Source organism: Pleurodeles waltl, chromosome 6, assembly GCF_031143425.1.
Source record: "Pleurodeles waltl isolate 20211129_DDA chromosome 6, aPleWal1.hap1.20221129, whole genome shotgun sequence".
Classification (NCBI taxonomy): domain Eukaryota; kingdom Metazoa; phylum Chordata; class Amphibia; order Caudata; family Salamandridae; genus Pleurodeles; species Pleurodeles waltl.
In genome coordinates this window covers 1,708,892,303-1,708,914,728 of record NC_090445.1, presented here as the reverse complement: position 1 = coordinate 1,708,914,728, position 22,426 = coordinate 1,708,892,303, and the positions used below count along the sequence as shown (strand labels likewise).

The window sequence follows — 22,426 nt, the reverse complement described above, 5'->3', positions numbered from 1 at the left end:
GAGGAGGGCAGTGCGTGGCCCGGGGACTGGAGGGGCCGGGGTGAGCGCGCGTTAGCGGAGAGAGGCATCGCTGGCCTGAGGGAGGGAAGCGAGGGGTCTGACATCCCTGCCAAGCCCCCAGGTCCACGCATGATCAGCTGCTCCAGGCCAGGGGTTTTATGGGATTTCTGGGACTTGTAGTCCTCCTTATTCCATTATAAAACAGGACTACAACTCCCAGAATTCAGAGGACAACACCTGGACTGGAGCAGCACATTTTAGATAACCTGGGACCCCAGTCAGCTGAGGTCTGACAGCTGCTGCCCTGGGGGAGGGCAGTGTGCTTATGCTCCCCAGTCTGTTATTGTGTCCTCACCGGAGACACCTTGTCCCAAAGCTAACATGCTTTCCAGGTCCTGTATTTTAGCCATCCCAAACACTCCAGGTACTTGTATTGCATTCTGGGACTTGTAGTCTTTATGACCCTATAAAACCTAGATGACAAGTCCCACAATGTAAAGACTAAAGCCTGGACTGGCTGACCTACCCAAGCATGGACCTGGGGGGAGTCAGAGCTCTGCATGCTTCAGCCCAAGGCTTGCATCTATCAGCAACAACATTCATTCAGAGTCTCGCATCCTGCTTCACTTCATACAGTTAGACTACAGTTGTATCTCCTATTTGTTCGTCAAATTGTACACTGGGTTAGGAGCTGATGTCCTGAAAGAAAGTGATTTTATGCCCTTGTTGTGTGTTAAGTACGTGTGTGCTTTGTAGTACTGTCCCAACTGTATGTAGGCACCCCCCTTCCCATCTTATCCTAGTTCCTGTATTACATTCCTGCCATACACCACCCCGCTATATATAATGTAGCATTTCTGTAGCTCTCGTCATACCTCTAATGAGGACAGAATACACTCTGATTTCAGTGATTTTGCTGGTGCCCTCTTAGTGGGCATAGTAGACAAGATGTTACCTTTGGACACTTTTCGCTGTTTCATGTGTTTTACAAGTTTAAGATGCATATGAGCCCCCACACCAAGAGAGGTGCTATGCTCTCTATGACTACGTACCCAGACCTCATTTAATTGGTGACGTGTCTATAGGTACTACACAGGAGTATTGAATATTGCCTGCTCATATTTACCCACATTTTATTTATTTTATTGGATTTACCCAATTGTAACTGGTGCTATCAGTTCTAACATTTTTGCTACTATGATGCCACATGGAAATACACCACCTTGCAGCAAGTGTTGCTGAATCTTGAAAAAGGTTTTTTTATAGAAGCGAAACGTATGCTGTTTGTGTTTGGATCTGTTATATGGTCACATTCCAACGTGTGGAATAAAGAAAGAAGAAAAAAAATATTTTCGGGCCCCTGGTTGATTCCTTTATAAGTAGATCACCATCTGCAAACAAATGTGTGACTAATGATGTGTTCCTGCACTGGACTGACACAGGTAAAGGACACATCTTTTGTTTTCTGGGTCCATCTATTAATGGCAGTGCAGAACGTTTCGAGCACCTAAGAATTTGTCATGGTTGTGAAAAGTGAGTGACAGGATAGTAGTTGTGCATTGTTGGAGTCACTGCCAGTAGCTCAATTCTTTTCTTTAAAAAAAAATCTGAGTATTGGATGCAATGTCGTCTGTATTGGAGATGTTGAGTGAAGTACACAAGATTCAAACATGGTGCGACGTCCATTGCTCCACCATAGTACACAATACTCCTGTTATAATTGTTTGGGAGTATTTTTTTGTAAGAACATGAAGCATTTGTTCCAGAAGGATTGCTTGCATTAATAAGGCTGTTGAAACGAACTGTGGTTCTCTTGGGCCAAGCTGTCAGTTTCTGCTGAGCGTCCAGTTGAAGTCTGTACCCAGCCCACTGGGTATGGTTCGTACATAGGACACAAGGTGTTGGCCATGCCTATTTTTTGTTAGTTACCTTTTGTATATTCACGACTAATATTCTTGCACCTTCTTTTCCCATTCTCATTGCATGTGCGTCTCTATTGGGACTATCCTTAAAACCACACAGTCAGGCACGGACTTCTAGTGTTCATGATTCCACCTTGGGAACCTGCATGTATCTACCCTGTACCCCTTTGGAAGTTTATCACTTCTATGAAACACCTTTGTTCAACATGGCCAGCAGGGTCTCCTCACTGGCCTCCTCGTTCCCCTCTTGGCCTCCATAAGTATGAAGACTCTTTCACTTTCAGTTAGTTCCCTTTTGTACTTCTGATCTCCATTTCATTAGGCGCTGCCTTCTTACTGATTTTCAGGTCATTGCAATGTGACTTTTCGCCAGTACAAAGGCATGGTCAGGGGATCTCCTAGTTAATGTCTTATTCCTAAAGCAGGGAAAGCAACCTAGCAAACAAGCCTATCATTGCAATTGAATAGTTCTGTAGATACTTTCATTTACGATTTGTGGAGTATCTCTTCAATATGACGCCAGTACAGGACACTATCAGACCGTTTGGTAAAATCCCGCTTCCATGGCTCCACACCTTGAGCTTTATGAGTTTGCCTTAGGTAAACGTGTTCAACTTTCTGGGTGTAAGCGAAGTACTGAGTACAGTGGTAAAGCAGGCATCCCTGGATACTCCATGGGTATTGTTCACTATCTAATTCCAGTTGTCTTCATCAGTCATGAGTTTCATGTCTGCTGTTCACTTTCCTCTAAAGTCATTGAACAAGAATTTGGATAGTTTCATTTTTTGATATTGGTTTCCTTCCTTGAGACAGTATGCATTAAACTTGTAACCCGATGTGGGTGGCTCCCTCAGTTGCCCCAGCTCCCAATATATGTTTCAGTATGTACCCGGTATAATAGAAGCTGTCCTGTAGGACTTTAGTGTTGGACCATCCTGGCATCGTCTCTTACCATCATTGTCGCAGAGAGTGCCCATCAATTTGATGCCATTCCCTGCCAACATTGTTAATGGGATTAGTCTGTCTCTATTGTGTTGTCCAGACAAACCCATCAGAGGGGTCCCAGGCATGTATGGTTGCAGTGTGTGTGTTCTTTTGAGGGCGTGTGCCCAACAACACTGAAGCACATTCAATAATCCTGGCATTGCCCCAGAGCAGCTGCTTGGTTGACATTACCATTATTCCCACTGTTGTGTTTGACCCCTATTTCCCCTTGTGTAACTTTGGCATTTGGCTACCCATTGCAACTGTGCTACTAGATCATGGGTACTCAAGGTGCGGCCCCCTGGAGAACAGGAGTACAGGGTTGTTCACTCAATTCAGCTCTAACAATATAAAGATCAGAAATAGAGAGGCAATCGTTTATTTCAAGGTTAACTGGTGTTAAGGAAAGGAAGAAACCAGGGTGTCCTGAGCTTCACTTTAGAAGCATGTCCATTTTTAAAGACATCTTGCAGCAAAAGTGTAAAAATATAACAGTCACTTCAAAATTCAGAAAGTGTGTTAAGTTAACATGCAGTCCATTTCACCTAAGTATAATTTATTGTATCAGTGCAATGAGAAGTATTTATTTAAATGTGATAGTTTTCAAACATGAATTTAGAAACATTCATTTTAACCCCTACCATGACAAATTCGCCAATAGAGAATTAAACAAGCAAGTCAGATGTTATGTGCACTTTTTGAGTGGCCTGGGTTCCTATTATACATGAACAACATTATAGTTTATTAAATTAAACACAGGAGCAGCTTTGTATGGTGCATACCCGGATTTCAATGAACTCATATGTGATAATAATGAAGAAAAAGGAGGGGAAGTGAAACTAAGCAATTGCCTAGGATCACAGTTTGGAAAATTGGGGAAGCCAACATTAATCCCAGGTTTTCTAGTTCCATATTGCTCAAATTAGCCACTAGATGTATATCCTTCGCTTCGCCTACCGATACTTAAGTGCCAATACCCCCAACCATCTTGCCCAACCTCCATTCCGCTGGTATCGATGCGGCCCTTGGGCACATCACAAACCAAACTTTTTGGCCCTTGGGAAAATGTTTGCGAGTACCCATGCTCTGGAGCATAAATGCCCAATACTGTCTCTTCAGCAACTTCTTAGAAGGAACTTGAGATTCTACTGGGTAATGCCAGATGTCACAATAGCCCAAGGAGACCAGAATTTTCGAAATCGAAGACAGTCAAGAGATTTTATGAAATCCATCTATTTTGATTCTATCTGCTAGGGCTACAGCATACTGAGACAACTCTAGTGTGGCACTTATTCTGCGTCAGAATAACAAAGGCTGCAGTAATGCTTTAAGGATGATTTTTTTAACTCCCATTTCCAAGGCCAGTGATGTTATGGCATACTACGGAAGAAAGACCGGTGATCTTAAAAAACTGTTTTCTGAGCGCTCTAACACAGAGACGTCGCTACATCCCCATAGTTCAGCTTCGTACAATGCTGTTCCAAGTACTTTGGCCTCAGGCACCTGAAGGGTTGGCACTATTGGCTTTGTTAATGAAGTTCAGTATTCTTTCAAAATAACTCTAGCAACCTGCCTATGCTTCAGACCGTCCTATATATATGTGGGCTCCAGGAGATGTTGGTCAATAGTTTAATACCTAAATAGTCAAACTTCTTAACCCTCGTGTAAGGAAATGCCTCCTTGGTATGGTTACCCCCTGACTTTTTGCCTTTGCTGATGCCAAGTTATGATTTGAAAGTGTGCTGGGACCCTGCTAACCAGGCCCCAGCACCAGTGTTCTTTCCCTAAACTGTACCTTTGTCTCCACAATTTGCACAACCCTGGCACCCAGGTAAGTCCCTTGTAACTGGTACCCCTGGTACCAAGGGCCCTGATGCCAGGGAAGGTATCTAAGAGCTGCAGCATGTCCTATGCCTCACTGGGGACCCCTCACTCAGCACATACACACTGCTTGTCAGCTTGTGTGTGCTGGTGGGGAGAAAATGACTAAGTCGACATGGCACTCCCCTCCAGAGTGCCATGCCAACCTCACACTGCCTATGGCATAGATAAGTCACCCCTCTAGCAGGCCTTGCAGCCCTAAGGCAGGGTGCTCTATACCACAGGTGAGGGTATAGGTGCATGAGCACTATGCCCCTACAGTGTCTAAGCAAAACCTTAGGCATTGTAAGTGCAGGGTAGCCATAAGAGTATATGGTCTGGGAGTCTGTCATACACGAACTCCACAGCACCATAATGGCTACACTGAAAACTGGGAAGTTTGGTATCAAACTTCTCAGCACAGGGATGTGGAATTCCTATAGCCCGGGGACATCTTGTTTGGGGTCAAGGGCAACAAGTTTTTATGTTTACTTTGTCCTTGGGACAAGTAGGCCCAACCCTCTGCAGCACAAACCCTTTGGCTGCCTGTTTACAGAGAGTGGAACTCTCTGCAGTTGAGGTAATGTGTTTCCAAAAGATAATGCTGTTGGAACTTGTATTTATGGTTCATTATTTGAAATCCTTCATTATTAGGGTGAGTGCTGTAAATAAATGTTTTAAGGTCACACTTCACTACTGACGTTGGTTCCAGTACAAAAAAAAAACGTGTATACACATGTTTGAAAAGTTTAGGCTATGAGGCTAAGTATAATGCTCCCAGAATGCTCTCTGATTAGATGCAAATGAAGTGTCATTTAGTAAAATGTGTTGGTGCATGCTAGTATTTCCCAAAAATATTTCTAATGGAAAATCAGTGTAACCATTTTCAACACGATTATGGGAAGCATGAAAATAAACAAACACTGACAAAGCCAACTGATCTGACATATTTTTATAAGTCTTTTAGTTTCATCAATGCGTGTCTTGTTTTGACATGGCTTTTGTAACACTTTATTGTTGTGGGAGCTATCAGGCCCTCAACACTGTAACAAACACTGGCAAAAAAAAACCCAAAACATTTTTGAACTCTAAAAGCACACGTTGCCACCAGTGGCATAACAAAGGCCCCGCAGCCGCCCTCCTGGGGGCCCCTTCAGCACAGCACTTGGCCTGAGTGAGTCTGGAGAGGGGGCTCCTCCATGTTCTTTTCAAAGGGGCACCCTCCAGTTTCGTTACGTCACTGATTGCCACTGTAGTTCCTGACACTGAACAAAACTACTTTGTGTGCCAATATGCTCCTTGTGGAAGAGCAGAATGCGATCGCTCACAGTAAAGCCAGCCAAAAGAGAGAGAAATAGAAATTTAATAAAAACAAAATGTTTTGTTAACACCAGACCTAATTAGGGACCAAGACCCACATGTAGGTAGCTTTTTGCATGTGGCAAACAGCGACTTTCGCTGTTTGCGGCGTGCAAAAAGCACATTGCGATGCACAAACCCAGTTTTGCGATTCGGTAACCTGGTTACCGAATCGCAGAACAGGTTTGCGACTCGCAATTAGGAAGGGGTGTTCCCTTCCTAATTGCGACTCGCAGTGCAATGTAGGATTGTTTAGTGACCGCGGGCGCAAACCAATTGCAGTTTGCACTCATTTCAAATGGGTGCTAACACTTTCGCTAAAGGGAAGGGGTCCCCATGGGACCCCTTCCCCATTGGGGACCCCTTCCCTATTGTGAATGTCACTGTAAACATGTTTTCAGAGCAGGCAGTGGTCCTGCGGAACACTGCCTGCTCTGAAAAATTGAAACGAAAACATTTCAATTTTTGTTTTTGTAATGCATCTCATTTTCCTTTAAGGAAAACGGACTGCATTACAAAAAAAACTGCTTTATTAAAAAGCAGTCACAGACATGGTGGTCTGCTGTCTCCAGCAGGCCGCCATTCGCAAGGGGGTCGCAAATTGCGACCCACCTCATGATTATTCATGAGGTGGGCATTTGCGAAACCCTTGCGAATCACAGATGGTGTCAGGGACACCATCCTACATTCGGATTTGCGACTCGCAAATTGCGAGTCTCTCTGACTCGCAATTTGCGGGTCGCAAATCTGAACCTACTGACATGTGGCCCCATATTCTTTAAGAAAGTCACAAAAGTGCACCGATGGTATATGTTGTACCCCTATAAAATATTTGTGAACTGTATTTTAGCATGGGTAAATACGATGTGTAGATTTGCTCATGTGAAAATCTATTGAGCATTTGCAAGTTCATTTTCCCTCCAGCCACTTTCTTCCCAACCTTTCTTATTATGGGAAAATATTAGAGAGAAGCTGGTGAAAATCTTTAAAACATGCAGGTTAGTAGGTTTGCAGACTCAAAGGCGTTCCAGCCCTGGAACTATTGCTTACTGCTTCCTCCAGCCCCAGTATGCAGATCTGCAGAAAGGTGGAAAAATAAGGAAATTTCTACAGTAGGGATTGAAACTGTAAGTATTCAAGCCCTACTAAGGTAGTAGCCCTGGCATAATCAGAGACGCTATTATCAGAGCTCTTACATAATGAGATTGCTGCCATAATTTGTCGCCACACTACATGGCACCAAAGGACAAGTAGATCTTTTTACAGGACAAGTAGATTTGAGAAGCAACTTTTCCCCTGGGCAAGTAGATATTTTAATAAATTCCACACCCCTGCAGCACAATAAATGCACACTGATGCCAGTGTGCACTTTTTATTGTGAAATACACCCAGAGGGCATCTTAGAGATGCCCCCTGAAAACATACCTGACTTCCAGTGTGGGCTGACTAGTTTTTGCCAGCCTGCCACACACCAGACATTTTGCTGGCCACATGGGGAGAGTGCCTTTATCACTCTGTGGCCAGGAACAAAGCCTGTACTGGGTGGATGTGCTTCTCACCTTCCCCTGCAGGAACTGAAACACCTGGCGGTGAGCCTCAAAGGCTCAACCCCTTTGTTACAGCGCCACAGGGCATCCCAGCTAGTGGAGCCCGCCCCTCCGGCCACTGCCCCCACGTTTGGCGGCAAGGCTGGAGGAGATAATGAGGAAAACTAGGAGGAGTCACTCCCCAGTCAGGACAGCCCCTAAGGTGTCCTGAGCTGACGTGGCTCTTACTTTTAGAAATCCTCCATCTTGCAGATCAAGGATTCCCCCAATAGAATTAAGTATGTGCCCCCTTCCCCACAGGGAGGAGGCACAAAGAGGGTGTAGCCATTCAGTAGCCACTCAGTGCCAGTAGCCGTTGGCTACTGCCCTCCCAGACCTAAACACACCCCTAGATTGAGTATTTAGGGGCTCCCAGAACCGAGGAAGATAGATTCCTTCAACCTAAAGAAGAAGAAGGACTGCTGACCTGAAGCCCTGCAGTGAAGACGGAGACGACAACTGATTTGGCCCCAGCCCCACCGACCTGTCTCCCTACTTCGAAGAAAACTGCAACAGCGACGCATCCAACAGGGTCCAGCGACCTCTGAAGCCTCAGAGGATTACCCTGCGTCTAAAGGACCAAGACACTCCCGAGAACAGCGGCCCTGTTCAAGAAACTGCAATCTCTTTGCAACAAAGAAGCAACTTTTAAAGACCACACGTTTCCCGCCGGAAGCATCAGACTTGCCACTCTGCACCCGACGCCCCCGGCTCGACCTGCGGAAAACTAACACTACAAGGAGGACTCCCCGCGACTGCAAGCCCGTGAGTAGTAGCCAGAGTTGACTCCCCTGAGCCCTCACAGCGCCGCCTGCAGAGGAAATCCAGAGGTTCCCCCTGACCGCGACTGCCTGCTTCAAGGAACCCGACGCCTGGAAACCACACTGCACCCGCAGTCCCCAGGACCTGAAGGAACCGAACTCCAGTGCAGAAGCAACCCCCAGGTGACCCTCTGCCTAGCCCAGGTGGTGGTTACCCAGAGGAGACCCCCCTGTGCCTGCCTGCATTGTTCGAGAGACCCCCGGGTCCTCCCATTGATTTCTGTTGGAAACCAGATGCCTGTTTGCACTCTGCACCCGTCCGCCCCTGTGCCGCTGAGGGTGTACGTTCTGTGCCTGCTTGTGTCCCCCCGGTCCCCTACAAATCCAACCTGGTCTGCCCTCCGAGGACGCGGGTACTTACCTGCAGGCAGACTGGAATCGGGGCACCCCCTATTTCCATTGAAGCCTATGTGTTTTGGGTATCACTTTGACCTCTGCACCTGACCGGCCCTGAGCTTCTTGTGTGGTAACTTTGGGGTTGCCTTGAACCACCAACGGTGGGCTACCTTGGACCCAACTTTGAACCCTGTAAGTGTTTTACTTATCTGTGAACTTAACATTTACTTACCTTCCCCAGGAACTGTTGATTTTTGCACTGTGTCCACTTTTAAAATAGCTTATTGGCATTTTGGTCAAAACTGTACATACTATTGTGATTATTCAAAGTTCCTACAATACTTGAGTGAAATACCTTTCATTTAAAGTATTGTTTGTAAGTCTTGAACCTGTGGTTCTTAAAATAAACTAAGAAAATATATTTTTCTATTGGCCTGGAATTTGTCTTTGAGTGTGTGTTCCTCATTTATTGCCTGTGTGTGTACAACATATGCTTAACACTACCCTCTGATAAGCCTGCTGCTCGACCACACTACCACAAAATAGAGCATTAGAATTATCTCTTTTTGCTACTATCTTACCTCCAAGGGGAACCCTTGGACTCTGTGTAAACCATTTCTTACTTTGAAATGTATATACAGAGCCAACATCCTACACCTCGCTAAAGATTTCCCCCAATCATCAAATTCCCTTGAATTTTTTTAGAGTTGGACCTGCTAAAGAACATACATTTGGTTTTGGCGGCATTAATTACTAACCCATGCTCCTGACAGCAGCAAATTTATTAATACGTTTTGTAAGACCATTCAGTGTTTTTGAAATTAAGAGTATTGTCCGTAAACAGCAATATTGGGGTTTTAACGTTACCTATTATGGAGGCATCCACTTGACACTCAGAAAGATTGTCAACCAGGCCATTTAAGTAAAGAGTAAAAAGAGTAGGGACCTTGGCTTACACCGTGGATACTCAAAGTACGGCCCGGGGGCCGCATGCAGCCAACTCAACCTTTACATGCAGCCCCCTGAACAGGAGTGCAGGGTTGCTGTTTACTTGAGGCAATTGTTTATTTCAAGGTTAACTGGTGTTAAGGAAAGAAAGTAACCAGGGAGTCCTGGGCTTCACTTTAGAAGCAAGTTAATTTTTAAAGACATCTTGCATCAAAAATGTACAAATATAACAGTCACTTAAAAATTCAAAAAGTGTATTAAGTTAACATGTAGTCCATTTCACCTAAGTATAATTTATTGTATTAGTGCAATGAGAAGTATTAATTTAAATGTGATAGTTTTCAAACAAGAATTTAGAAACATTAATTTTCACTTCTACCCTGACAACTAACCCAATAGTGAATTAAGCAGGCAAGTCAGATGTTATGTGCACTTTTTGAGTGGCATGGGTTCCTACTATGGATGAACAACATTATAGTTTATTTAATCAAACACAAGCAGATTTGTTCGTGCGGACCCTGAACCTAAAATTAAGCAATTGGCTAGGACCACACAATTTGGAAAAGTGGGGAAGGTAAAATGAATGCCAGGTTTTCTAGTTTCATATTGCTCAATTCAGCCACTAGATGTATACCCTTCGCTTCACCTACCAAAACTTAACCGCCAGTCCTCCCAACCCCCACCGCCATTCCGCTGGCATTGATGCGGCCCCAGACCAAACTTTTTGTCCCCTGGGAAAATGTTTGCGAGTACCCATGTACTAGATAGTACAACTCGTATTCCAGGACCTAGGCTGCCATCTGCCTAATGCTACTCCGTTCCATACCAGAACCATCATTGTAGTATCTGTGTCTCGGACCAGACTCTTTGGCAGCAGGATCGGCAATTTAACAAAATAATATGAGACGTGGGAGGACCACCATTCAAGACCAGGCTATTTTTTTTTGTATAGCTGACAGGGGGTAATGATCTCCAGATTGTGGACCCTCTCTGTGTGATCTTAAACTTGTTTGCGTGGACATCCTTTACTGGCTGCAGCTCTTTCGTTGAAGACTTGTTCTGACTATTTTTTTTTGTCCAGAAAGATCTTTCGTTCTCTGGTCGATTAAAACTATCAGCTTTTTGTTCTAATGTGGCCCCAGTAGCCATGACCGTCTTGAGTATTGCTTCTAGTTTTTCCTCAAGTTTATTATTTCTTCTGTTTGCAGCTTCCCAAGTTGCCCGTCGGATCTTGTGGCTGTTGAGCCATGATCTGGATTGTGCACTGGGCTCTCAATGCTTTTATTCGTCAGGTCTTGTACTAAGCACCAGCCTTCAAGTGATTGAAAATGTAAGCTTCAGGCCATCATCATCCAATAATGCACAGTTGACACTAATGTTATTCATGGTGTGCTATCAATCTCTTGTGGTATGATTTTTGTTTTTCTCCCAGAACCAGGTTGCGACCACAGGTCCTCCCCATATCTCTGCACTCTTTGTCTAGGGCCTGGTGCGACAATGGAAGTAGTTTTTATTCTCACTTAATTTTTTTCCTCCTTGCAGTCTGCCCCTCTCCCTCACCATTACTCATGTAGAGACTATTGATCTGAAGAGCTCCCCCCTTGCGGTGGAGTTGCAGCCCACACCATAAAATTGATTTATGGTGTGAGGAGGAACCCTCGGATGAAGAAAGCCACCTACGGGTGGGTATTGGCTTTCGTCCCAATAGTAAGTTGCTCCTTGTATTTAGAGACAGAACTCTCTTTATGTAGGTGGACATTTTTTGCCACTTGACGCCAATAGATCTCGTTTACCTGGTGTGCTTATACTTTACAATTTTAGGGAGTGAGTACTTGTTGGTCTTTAATACTTCCTGGCCTCCTTTTATGTTTTGTTTCATTTCTTTTTGTGACCAGAGCAAAGGAGTCTGGCCGGCTGTTGGAAGGTTAGATGTCTATCACATGCTTGATGGCTTTTTCCTTTTTAGACGTTTTTTTTTTTTTAATTAAATGTCGCTATATAGTCATGAAATATTGCTATCTGGATACAACCGCTGCTTGGCATAATAGCATGCTGAGTGCTATTATGAGCAGGGGGGCAGATTTTGGATAAGGCATTTAACTTAATGTTGACAGATCTTACCATAGCCTGTATCTGTGTTGTAAAGTAGAGCTGTATATGTCACTGTGGCAGGGGCAGCCGCCTGACTGTGTCATAATGCCAGGTCAGGAAAGGGGAAATCATTACGGCTAGTCTGTCATCAGAGTCTCTGTTTTTCCACTGTTTTGGTGTAGCCCATAAGGTCACATCCAACGTTTGAGGGTCAGGAGGCCATCAGACAGCCTGGAGTGCTCACTAAAGTTGAGGCTGAGCTCAATTAGAAGTTACAGCCTGTACACATTTCACATCAATTCCTCTAATTGGACATGTTGTGCTAACTGCACCATGTTTTGGTTGAAGAGAAGGCTGGTAGAGCTGATGTTGCGGAGTCTACTGTTGAAGGAGGGTGGGACTGCTAAGTGAGCGATTATCTGCTCGATACAGTGTTTTAGGAAAGGTTGTAACCATTCCTAGGCATTGCCAAAGATATTGAACCAGCTCTTCAGATGCTAGGGAAGTATGTTATAGGCCACAGGGTTGAAGTCTGCAAGGATGCTGAGTATGACTAGTGCTGGTGGTCGTCTCTGAACCCTCCAATCAAGAGCCATTTCCCTAATGTGCAAGGTGGCAGTTTCAGTTCCTCTTAAAGGGCATAGACCTGTTTTGGTCCTGACATTGGTAAAATACCTGGGCTTCTAGAATCCGAGCCACAAAAGGTAGAATAGAGATGCACCTAAAACTGGAGGTAATATATCGGATAGGTTTAGATTTTAGGCTATGGGAGGACACTGCTTATTTAAGGGCTGTGGGATATTGATGTCTTCAGAAGAGCTGCAATAAATATGCATGTAATGTGCACATCCATAACTCTGATGTACCATTTTACTAGTGAGGCGGACTATGTTCTTTTAAGGAATATTGATTGTCATAAATTAGTGACAAGAACAGCCGCACCATTTCCAGATACAAATTTGATATAGAACCCCTATGCTTGTGAGGTGGTCTGGTGGGTAAAGCAGAGAGAGCCAGAGCCTGTGTAGTTGTCCGATTCAGTCTTGAAACTTGTTTCAGTAGCTTGCATTTTTGAGAGAAAGTAGTGTCCAAGGGAGTCACAGAGAGCTTGTTTGGGTGAGACCCTTGCTTCCACCCGTTACTAAGAATAGTTAACTCTCTGTAGATTATAAAGTATTCTTTTGTGGAGGTTTTAGAATATGGAACCAGTTAGTCGTAGTTCAAATCTGGGTCGTTACATATTTCTTTTTTTATAGATGGTGTAGTGTGCATCACAGGTTGACGGGCCATTGTGGTTAAGGATTTTGCGCCAACAATGCTCTAAGAGTCTCCATTTTGTTTTAATTGGTAGAGATGGGATCCCCATCTCACCCGGCATCCTACAGATGTTCAATTAGGGATCCCATATCTTGTTAATGCTGTTGACATCCAAAGGACTATACTATAAACAGTGCATGCATTCAAAAGACCTTATCCGCTCCATCCCTACAAATTATGCAACAAAACATGCATCAGTTTTAAAACTAAATAAAATAAAAAAACACAGTGACACTGAAGGTTAAGACCTATATTGAGTTTATGTTCAAATTCTTTAATGAAACAACTCGACATTATTGAATGAAGGCTCGTTTCATGCAATAAACCATATTCCACACAAAATGAGTGTGTTGATACCTCTACACATTATCACATGATCACAAATTGAAGTTATTGAATGTGTGCATGTACTTATAATAACAAAATGTATGTACACCCAAAGATCCTTCCTCCAGCAGTGTAATTTTGGTTATGGGATTGTGAAAAGAACTCCTGCTCTTTCTCTGAACTCGATTAAAATAATCCATGTAAATAGAATCACAAGTCGTTAAAGTCTTCTGATTAAACAGCCTGATCGTTGTGTGGACAGCGCATGTATTCCTTTTGTGTGATTTTGACACATTTGAGACTGGAGAGTTGCTTTGCTCTGTGCATTCAACCACACATGAATAGTTTTGACTCTTTTGGATATTCGCAGCGCGAACCTTAGTTTAATTAAAAACAGTATATGTCGGTGTTCGTTACTCCAGAGAACATCCCAGTGTTCATTACTTGACATTTTTTGGATATCTGTACTTGAGTTTCTCCATCATAATGAACTATTGTCTCTCTATAAGAGTTGGCTATCCCCAGATGGTACTTTGAGGATCAGGCTGTGAGCTTCATCTTAGGATGAAAATAATTGGTTTGGGTCATATACTGACTCTTGTTCAAATACAAGATGTTTGTCTTTGAATGTTCAAACCAGTATGTCACCATGAGGCAGTGACCCTGTCTAGTTTTTGTTGGTGGGTGTCTTGGGTTTGTATGATTTGGCAATCAGAAGCTGAAGAAATCAATGCCTACTTGCTTCCAGGGCCACCTGTTCACTCTTAGGTTGGGAAGTAACGTCCCCGTACTCCTCCCTGGGCAGTCTCGCACCAGAACACCCTTCAGTCTCTTGTTGTTTGTTCCACAGAATGTCAAGCGTTACTGGGAGGGGACACTGGAAAAGGAGCCAGGATCTGCTGCACCAGAGCCGAAGAAACCCAAGGAGGATGAGGTTGCTGGAGTAAATGTAGCCCAGAAAAGGAAGAAGAAGAAGAAGAAGAACCGACTCCAAGAGCAAATCGCTGCTCCTGGAAAGGAGCTCATCTCTGGGGTGAGACGTTGACAACTTGCCCTTTAAAACTTGGCATTGCGGGTTTAGGGTTGTTCAACATATTAATTTCCTGCGCAATGTCTCACTTACATCCTGAATGTTGCATTTTCTTATGATCTTTATTTAGTGCTTCATACCGCTGACTGGATGACGAAGAGCTTGGATTTGCATTAAGTTGTTGATTGTCTAATATGATAGATTTTGTGTCAGACATGTGGCTGTGCTTAAGCTTGAAGTTTTGCAGCCAGGGTGAGAATAGACACTAACCTTCTTTAATTTAGAAGTCCGCATGTTGTGGATCTGTTGGTGCAGATGTAATCTACATTCGAGTGCTGAGAAGTGATGGGGACCCACCTCTGGGGACACTTAAGAGATCAGGTAGAAGTTAATTTGTTCATCTAGACACAGACAGCATGTCTAAGCCACTAGATTATACTCTGCCCAACTCTGGGAGGCACGGTTGAGCAATGCAAGCACCATAAATAGCCCACCTAGCACTAACAGGAGGTCAACATTTGTACTTGCTATCAAGCATCCAGTATATACTATATGGGGTTGACCCAGGAATTGGCGAGGACAAGCCGCAATGCAACCTTAGTGGAATTCATTTAGGTGCTGCATGAAGCAGGCACTGGGAACAGACACAATAAGTGTTGGAAGGCTGTGGGCCTCATTACGAGTTTGTCCCAAAAGTGATGGCTATCCCGCCCGCCCTTTTACAAGTTCCCTGTATTCTATTGAACTTGTAAAACTGCTGATGGGATATCCGCCACTTTTGGGACGGAGTAATCCCCTCCATCAAACTCGTAAAGGGGCCCTGTATGTTTACTGGGAGCGATGGTGTAGTCCTTGACTATTGGCCTAAAGGTAGTTTGCCGGGTCCTGCTGTGCCCGCGTTTATGCCGTGCTTTACTGGTTTTCCCTGAAAACTGATATTTCCCAACGAGTCCTATATGGCACCGAAAATGGATGTGCTGCTTTTAAGAAGTTAATTTTAAAACAGTTTTTCTATAGTCAAAAGGGGCACAAAAATCATGAGTTTAACATCAAAACTTACAGGCATAAAACTTGGAAGACCAAAGTATGGGAAGCTTGTGAGATAAAAATTGTGCAAACCCGTATGATCTATGATTCTGCCACCTAGAGATTGCAACAGTTTGAGCTGTTCCCACAAAGGATGGTGTAGTCTACTTCATCTGATTGTGTGGCCGTTGGTATTTCTTCTCTCAACCCAGATGTCCCCTCACTCTGTTCTTATGCTTCCTCTAGAAGGTGGACCCTTTCCCTGGCCCTGCTCCAGTACCCCCAGAGAAAGTGAAGAAATTTGAACGTGGAAAGAAACCTGTTCTGGTAAGTGCAGAGCAGACATCGCCGCCTGCACCTGAATCTTTTGTTTTGTGGATGATCTCAAGCAGAATGTATTGGCACTGAGGCAATTTATTTGCTCAAAGAAGACATTTAACAACCCTTGCCTCCTGTTTCAGTGGGTTGGAATCTCCATCCCTAAATGTCTCTCCTACTCTAAACCCGAGTGCCACTTTCCAGTTTTTTACTGTATAATACAAAACGGTTGTGAACTCCATATCTGCATCACAATCTCTTCTCCGTTAACCTACTGAGTCCTGTATGTAGCCGCTCTATTTGCCAATTCTGTAGCCTCCCAACTCCACCAGTCTCTCCACCTCCCCTACTCGTATCCACTTTTCAAACTGTTCTTTGCTTCTGGCTTGCCTTCCTTTGTCAAGTTCTTGAGAATTTTACTCTTTTGAATCTCTTGTGCCTGGTTTTCAGCCTCCAAGGATTTGCTTTTTTTCTTACTGGGAAAAGGGTGCAAAAGGCACTGCCGTCCCAATAATGTAACTCAGCCTTACAGAGTCTCTCTAACCTCAAATCCTCAAGCACCCAGCTGCCTTCACCTGTATTTATGACTATCACTTTAGGTGATGTGCTGATTCTCATGGACTTCACTGTGTCATCTCTCCGCAGAGCCAGGTGTCAAACCGTAGACTGAAGCATGAGCTGACAACCCTTGAAAGTAAAGTGGAGCTGGCCAAGAAGCAGGCTGCGCGCTTTGATATGTTACTACCAGAGGAAGCTGGGTAAGGAAGCGCTTGAACTACTCTTGTGCCCTTGTGTGCTGGACTCGTCACATTCACAAGAGCTTCTGAAATCCTTAAAGCAGGACCACCGCGGTGCCTCACCGCCACCGTCCTCTCCTCTGCCTTGCTTTCCACCAAGATCAGAATACCGTGGGTGACTGTGGCAAACCTTTTTATATCTTCCAGATTCCTGGAAGGGGACGAGGGAGAAGACACCTGCACCATCCAGCAGCAGGACATTGCCGAAGCAGTAGACATCACCAGCGGGTCAAAGGTGAGGACAGGCCTTGTGTACATTTATTTTATCGACTACAATGGTTTAACTTTACTCTCACCACATATAATCCCCTTTCTCTCATTTCAGTATTTCAACTTGGTTCTGAATCAGTTTGGTCCATACAGAGTGAACTATTCGCGCAATGGCAGGTAATACTTGGAAACCAAGGCTTGTATAGCCCACGTAAACATGAGTGCAGGTAAGGTCCATTCTGTCACTGTTTACACAGTCCAGTGAACTCTTTAGACTAGCCCTTTCATAAACCAGCTGTCCCATGTCAGAGCTGTGGAGGTGTCCATCTCTCCTTTTCTTGGCGCACAGATGTTAATCAGCCTACCCTTCGCCACTTCTCATCTCTTTGTTCCTGTGTTGTTTGCTGACTCACTTTTTTTCGATAGATGAAGTTCTTTCATTTTCTCAGCCTCTGTGTCGTTTTTCTACAGGCATCTGCTCCTAGGAGGTCGGAGGGGACACGTGGCAGCCATAGACTGGAACTCCAAGCAGCTGACGTGTGAGATGAATGTCATGGAGTCTGTCAACGATATCAGGTGAGGGAGACTGAGCGCACTGGTAGCTGCATCACTACATGCATAGTTGGTGTCTGCAGAAAAAAAGCTACGTATGTGTCAGCCTTGTGGTTGGCTGAAGAGATGAGCTGTGTGGCAACCAGTCAGGGTGGTTACAGGCATGGTCCTTATACGTGGCTGCCTGTATGTGTAACTGCAGGGATGAACTGTCTGGCACCCAGTCAGGGTGGTTAGAGACATGGTCCTTGTACGTGGCTGCCTGTATGTGTAACTGTAGGGATGAACTGTGTGGCATCCAGTCAGGGTGGTTAGAGACCTGGTCCTTGTACGTGGCTGCCTGTGTGTATAACTGCAGGGATGGACTGTGTGGCACCCAGTCAGGATGGTTAGAGACATGGTCCTTATGCGTGGCTGCCTGTATGTGTAACTGCGGGGATGGACTGTGTGGCACCCAGTCAGGGTGGTTAGAGACATGGTCCTTGTACGTGGCTGCCTGTATGTGTAACTGTAGGGATAACCTGTGTGGCATCCAGTCAGGGTGGTTAGAGACCTGGTCCTTGTACGTGGCTGCCTGTGTGTATAACTGCAGGGATGGACTGTGTGGCATCCAGACAGGATGGTTAGAGACATGGTCCTTATGCGTGGCTGCCTGTATGTGTAACTGCGGGGATGGACTGTGTGACATCCAGTCAGGGTGGTTGGAGACATGTTCCTTGTACGTGGCTGCCTGTACATTTAACTGTGTGGCACCCAGTCTGGGTGGTTAGAGACATGGTCCTTGTACGTGGCTGCCTATATGTGTAACTGCAGGGATTAACTGTGTGGCAACCGGTCAGGGTGGTCAAAGGCATGGTCCATGTACGTGGCTGCCTGTGTGTGTAACTGTAGAGATGAACAGTGTGGCACCCAGGCTGGGTGGTTAGAGTCATGGTCCTTGTACGTGGCTTCCTGTATTTGTAACTGTAGGGATGAACTGTGTGGCATCCAGTTAGGGTGGTTAGAGACATAGTCCTTGTATGTGGCTGCCTGTATTGTAACTGCGGGGATGAACACTGTGGCATACCAGGAGAGAATTGAGGACATGCTGGGGAAGAAGAGCTTGTTTCCCTTGGCCAGGGAGTGGGTCATAAATATAGGTTGGGGGCTAACTTAGAGATTGTCAGAAGACTAAATATTCTCTAATGGGCTCAAAACACAGATTGCATCATCCTCTGGTGCAGCCGTAGCAACTTGAGAGCATTTTTAAGAGTAAGCTGAAGCCTGCAAAATGCAACTCAGCACCTTTCCTCTGATTCAGCAATGTCATAGAAGCCTGGTGTAGGGTGTAGTTATCTCACATGAATCCCCAACACACTTACCCTGTTCATTTGTTTGCTGTGCCAGTGAGCCCAGCCGCGCCCAGTATGTTATGCATAGAGTTTTCCCCGCGAGCACCATCGCTGCTTGTGGCAGTCGCTTATAATGTATGTTACACAGTAGTCAAGCCTGACAATGTAAAATACCCTTTTATCGGTTATGTTCCCAGATCTTAGTCCCATTTACTTGGTTGGTGTTTAGGTGTTGTGTTGTCACCTCTGGGTGGTGACCGAGGAGTAGTCACCCGACCAACCTTTTTTTTTTATCGGTGCTCTTCTTGTTCTTCTTGTTGGCCAATTCCATTGCTCTTCAGGCGCAATCAGTAACCACTGGGCCAGTATCATACTTTGTCCTCTGTTATTTCATCTCAGCTTGCACTTACAGAATAGCTTCTGTCATCATTACCCTTGCTATTCACTGTGCCTATAAAATGTCACGTCCCAAGTGAGACCTGATAGGGATACCAGTTCCATTACTTGTCCTTGTACCTATCCCTGCTCTTCTGTCGCGGTTGCATCAGCTAAGATTATTAGGTCTATTCTTTTACCCCATGTTTTGCTTTCACTAATAGCCGAGCTGACAAAAATCTCTGGAATACACTTCTCAGTTCAAAGAAGACATTTATTCCTATTTGACCATGAGGTTCCTAAAAAGGAGATTAGTAGGTTGAAAGCACACATTTAAAAATAGTCACAGCAATGAAAGGAAAACATACCAAAATTATTCTCAACTGAAATGTACACAGCAAATACATGTGGTTATATTATATCATAATTACAAAGCAAAGAATGAAGTAAAGATTTATTACTGTAGTGCCTGCCAAGCTCTTCATCTTTCTCATGCCAGCAAAGAAGATGACCCTGTTCAACTACGAGAAAGGGATATCCACCCTCACGGGACAAATGTCAGGCATTTGACGTCTAATCCTGACCGATGTCTTGGAAATGTCACCGCTACTGAGCAGGGCCACCTTTTTATATCTTAAAGAACCTTAGAAGGGCTTTCTGGAAAAAACCCGCCCATAAAAAAGAAATATTCAAACATGCTGGCTGATGTCGGTCAGAGTTGAAAGAAACCGGTTGGAATTGGCCAGTCTCCCAAATTGTCTCTCTCAAGGCCAAAGCGTTAACTACTTGCACTAAAAAACAAAAGTCTGGTACACTCTTATCATGCTGAGTGCCTACCTCCTTTATATTATGTTTGTGATAATATGTCCTAGCTCTTCGGAGAGAATGAATACGAAAACAAGCACAGTTTACAATGTGGAATATTACTAACACATTTAACATGGCAGTGTCTGACGCTACGATAAAGTCAATAGGCAGCTAAACTGAATACAAAATGTAATCTGCAATTGGTGAACACTGAACAACTAATCCAGGTGCAAAGTGGTGCAACACAAAGTCAGTTGTCAAAAACACATATTTCACTACCCACCCTCCCTCACACAAAACAGGTGAAGGGAAATGATGACATCTCATGCTATGACCTGCTAGATGTTTGTGATTATGTTTTTCATAAGAGGTGTATGAAGGCCTCTTTCCATGACAGTAAGAGTGTGTTGTATTGCACAGACCGGTTTCCTTTGGCTGCCTTTGCAGATTGTACTAATGCTGTTGCAGATGAATGCTTGTTGGCCCTGGTGACTTGTGCGTTCTCCTCTTTCAGGTGGTTGCACACTGAGAACATGTTTGCTGTGGCACAGAAAAAGTGGCTGTACATATATGACAATCTAGGTGTGGAGCTGCACTGCGTGAAGAAGTTCAACGACGTGCTGCGCTTGGAATTCCTACCGTACCACTTTCTGCTGGCCACCTGTGTGAGTCTGCTGCCTCCTGGGTGGGTGGTCGGTGCAGGTGTATCCTAGGTTCATCCTGTACACCGGTCTCTTACTTGTCTTAATACTGCTCTGCACAACACAATCCCTCCTCGCTATATGAACTAGTACTTCAGAATGTAGTGCACAAATGTATGTGGTGCTAGCATGTCGGTATCCTCCCATCCCTAACCCCTTGTTCTCCAGACCTACAAATCATCAAGTCCTAAGGTTTGGGTTTTTCTTTCTGTTATCTCATATTTTGTACTATCAGGTGTCAGTAAGTACGCACAGCTAAGGTAATGGTTTTGTCACCCCCCCCCCCCCCCCACCCCCCCCCATCATTTCAGAGCGCGACAGGCTTCCTGCAGTACCTGGATATCTCCATCGGGAAGGAGGTGGCTGCCATCTGTACCAAGTCTGGTCGCTTGGATGTCATGGCTCAGAACCCATACAATGCCATCATCCATCTGGGACACCATAATGGTGAGTGTCACCCTGTGGTTTGTCTTCACATTGAGATGTTAATGGCTCCATTCAGCTGTCCTAACATTATCATTCCTCAGTGGCATCTCTGCCAACTATACCATCCCTTGTATAACTCTCACCCCATGATCTTGGAGCAGTAACATATATTTTGGAACATTCACTCTAGCCATCTGCTGTCACTTCTTGCAGTGTAAAAATAAACTGAATCGGGTGAAGACACTTTTTGTAGGAAGGGAGGCGGAACTGGGCGAAGTCTATGAAGGGGATTTAGCTTACAATGCAAACCAGAAGTAACACCCAAGAGTGTCCTTACGTGAATGATACAGACTAATTAAATGCAGAACTACATATGTGACATAGCAAGCAAACAATGTTGAGAACATCCACTCCAGTGGAATTTTCCACACAGCCTCCGCGCCCCTCAGGATCCCTCAATTGATGGATTTCACCTCGGGTAGAATGGCATTTGGTAGCTAAGATGCAGGTTTTAGTGGAGAATACTGTTTCTTTAAATCTAAAGTAGATGCTCAATGGTATGTGGGATCTATGTGTGTTTGTTTGAAGGATGTACATGATGCTCTGCTCGGTGGTTGGCGGATGACTGAGGGCCCCACACAATTGCCCTATATTGGCTCTTTGTGAAGGTCAAGCAGGCTGTCCATGTGCTGTAGTCATGTTAAATGAGTGTGTATGTTTCCTGTATTTGGGCAGTGTGTAGCTGGGCTGGGGCTGTTTTGAAACCACTAGCTCTGTATCCACTGCATGTGTTTGCATGTGAGCACCAGTCTGCTTTCATGGGGTTGTATGTAGGACTCCCGTTTGATCTGTATGTGCTGCTGGACAAGAGATGTATGTGGATCTGTAAGCAAGATGTACACTGGCTGGCTGGAGTGTATGTCGGACTGTATGTAGGTTTGATAAGGCTGTATGTGGTGTTCTGTACACACACATGTACACACAAACATATATCTCAGGTTCTTGTATGTTGGCTACACAGGCTACATGTGTGAAGTACTCTGGTTGTAAGAGTAGCACACAAGCTGTAGATATGTCGGCTACACCCGGACTGTAAATGAGGCCTACTGATCTGTATCTGGAGCCTTACACAAACTCATTGTGATTTGTGCGTGGGGCTGGAGGTCGGACCATTTTCAGGATGCACATGGGGCTAAAAGTGGGCTTTCATAACCTTTGTGAGGAAGTCTGGTCTGACCTGCTTAATGCCCAAGCCCCTGAAGTTTGACTTTAGACCTCCTGGGTTTTTATAATTGTTCTATG

General features: G+C 44.7%; 1 protein-coding gene across 1 annotated transcript in view; it reads left to right on the top strand.

Moving 5' to 3' along the window:
- WDR46 (WD repeat domain 46) overlaps positions 1–22,426 on the top strand; it is a 66,467-nt gene that overhangs the window by 673 nt on the left and 43,368 nt on the right. Inside the window, exons 2-9 of the mRNA XM_069241886.1 lie at positions 14,402–14,584; positions 15,854–15,934; positions 16,571–16,683; positions 16,870–16,957; positions 17,048–17,109; positions 17,404–17,508; positions 20,512–20,662; positions 21,010–21,145. Coding sequence (XP_069097987.1) covers positions 14,402–14,584; positions 15,854–15,934; positions 16,571–16,683; positions 16,870–16,957; positions 17,048–17,109; positions 17,404–17,508; positions 20,512–20,662; positions 21,010–21,145 — 919 coding nt within the window. The remainder of the gene's footprint in view (positions 1–14,401; positions 14,585–15,853; positions 15,935–16,570; positions 16,684–16,869; positions 16,958–17,047; positions 17,110–17,403; positions 17,509–20,511; positions 20,663–21,009; positions 21,146–22,426) is intronic.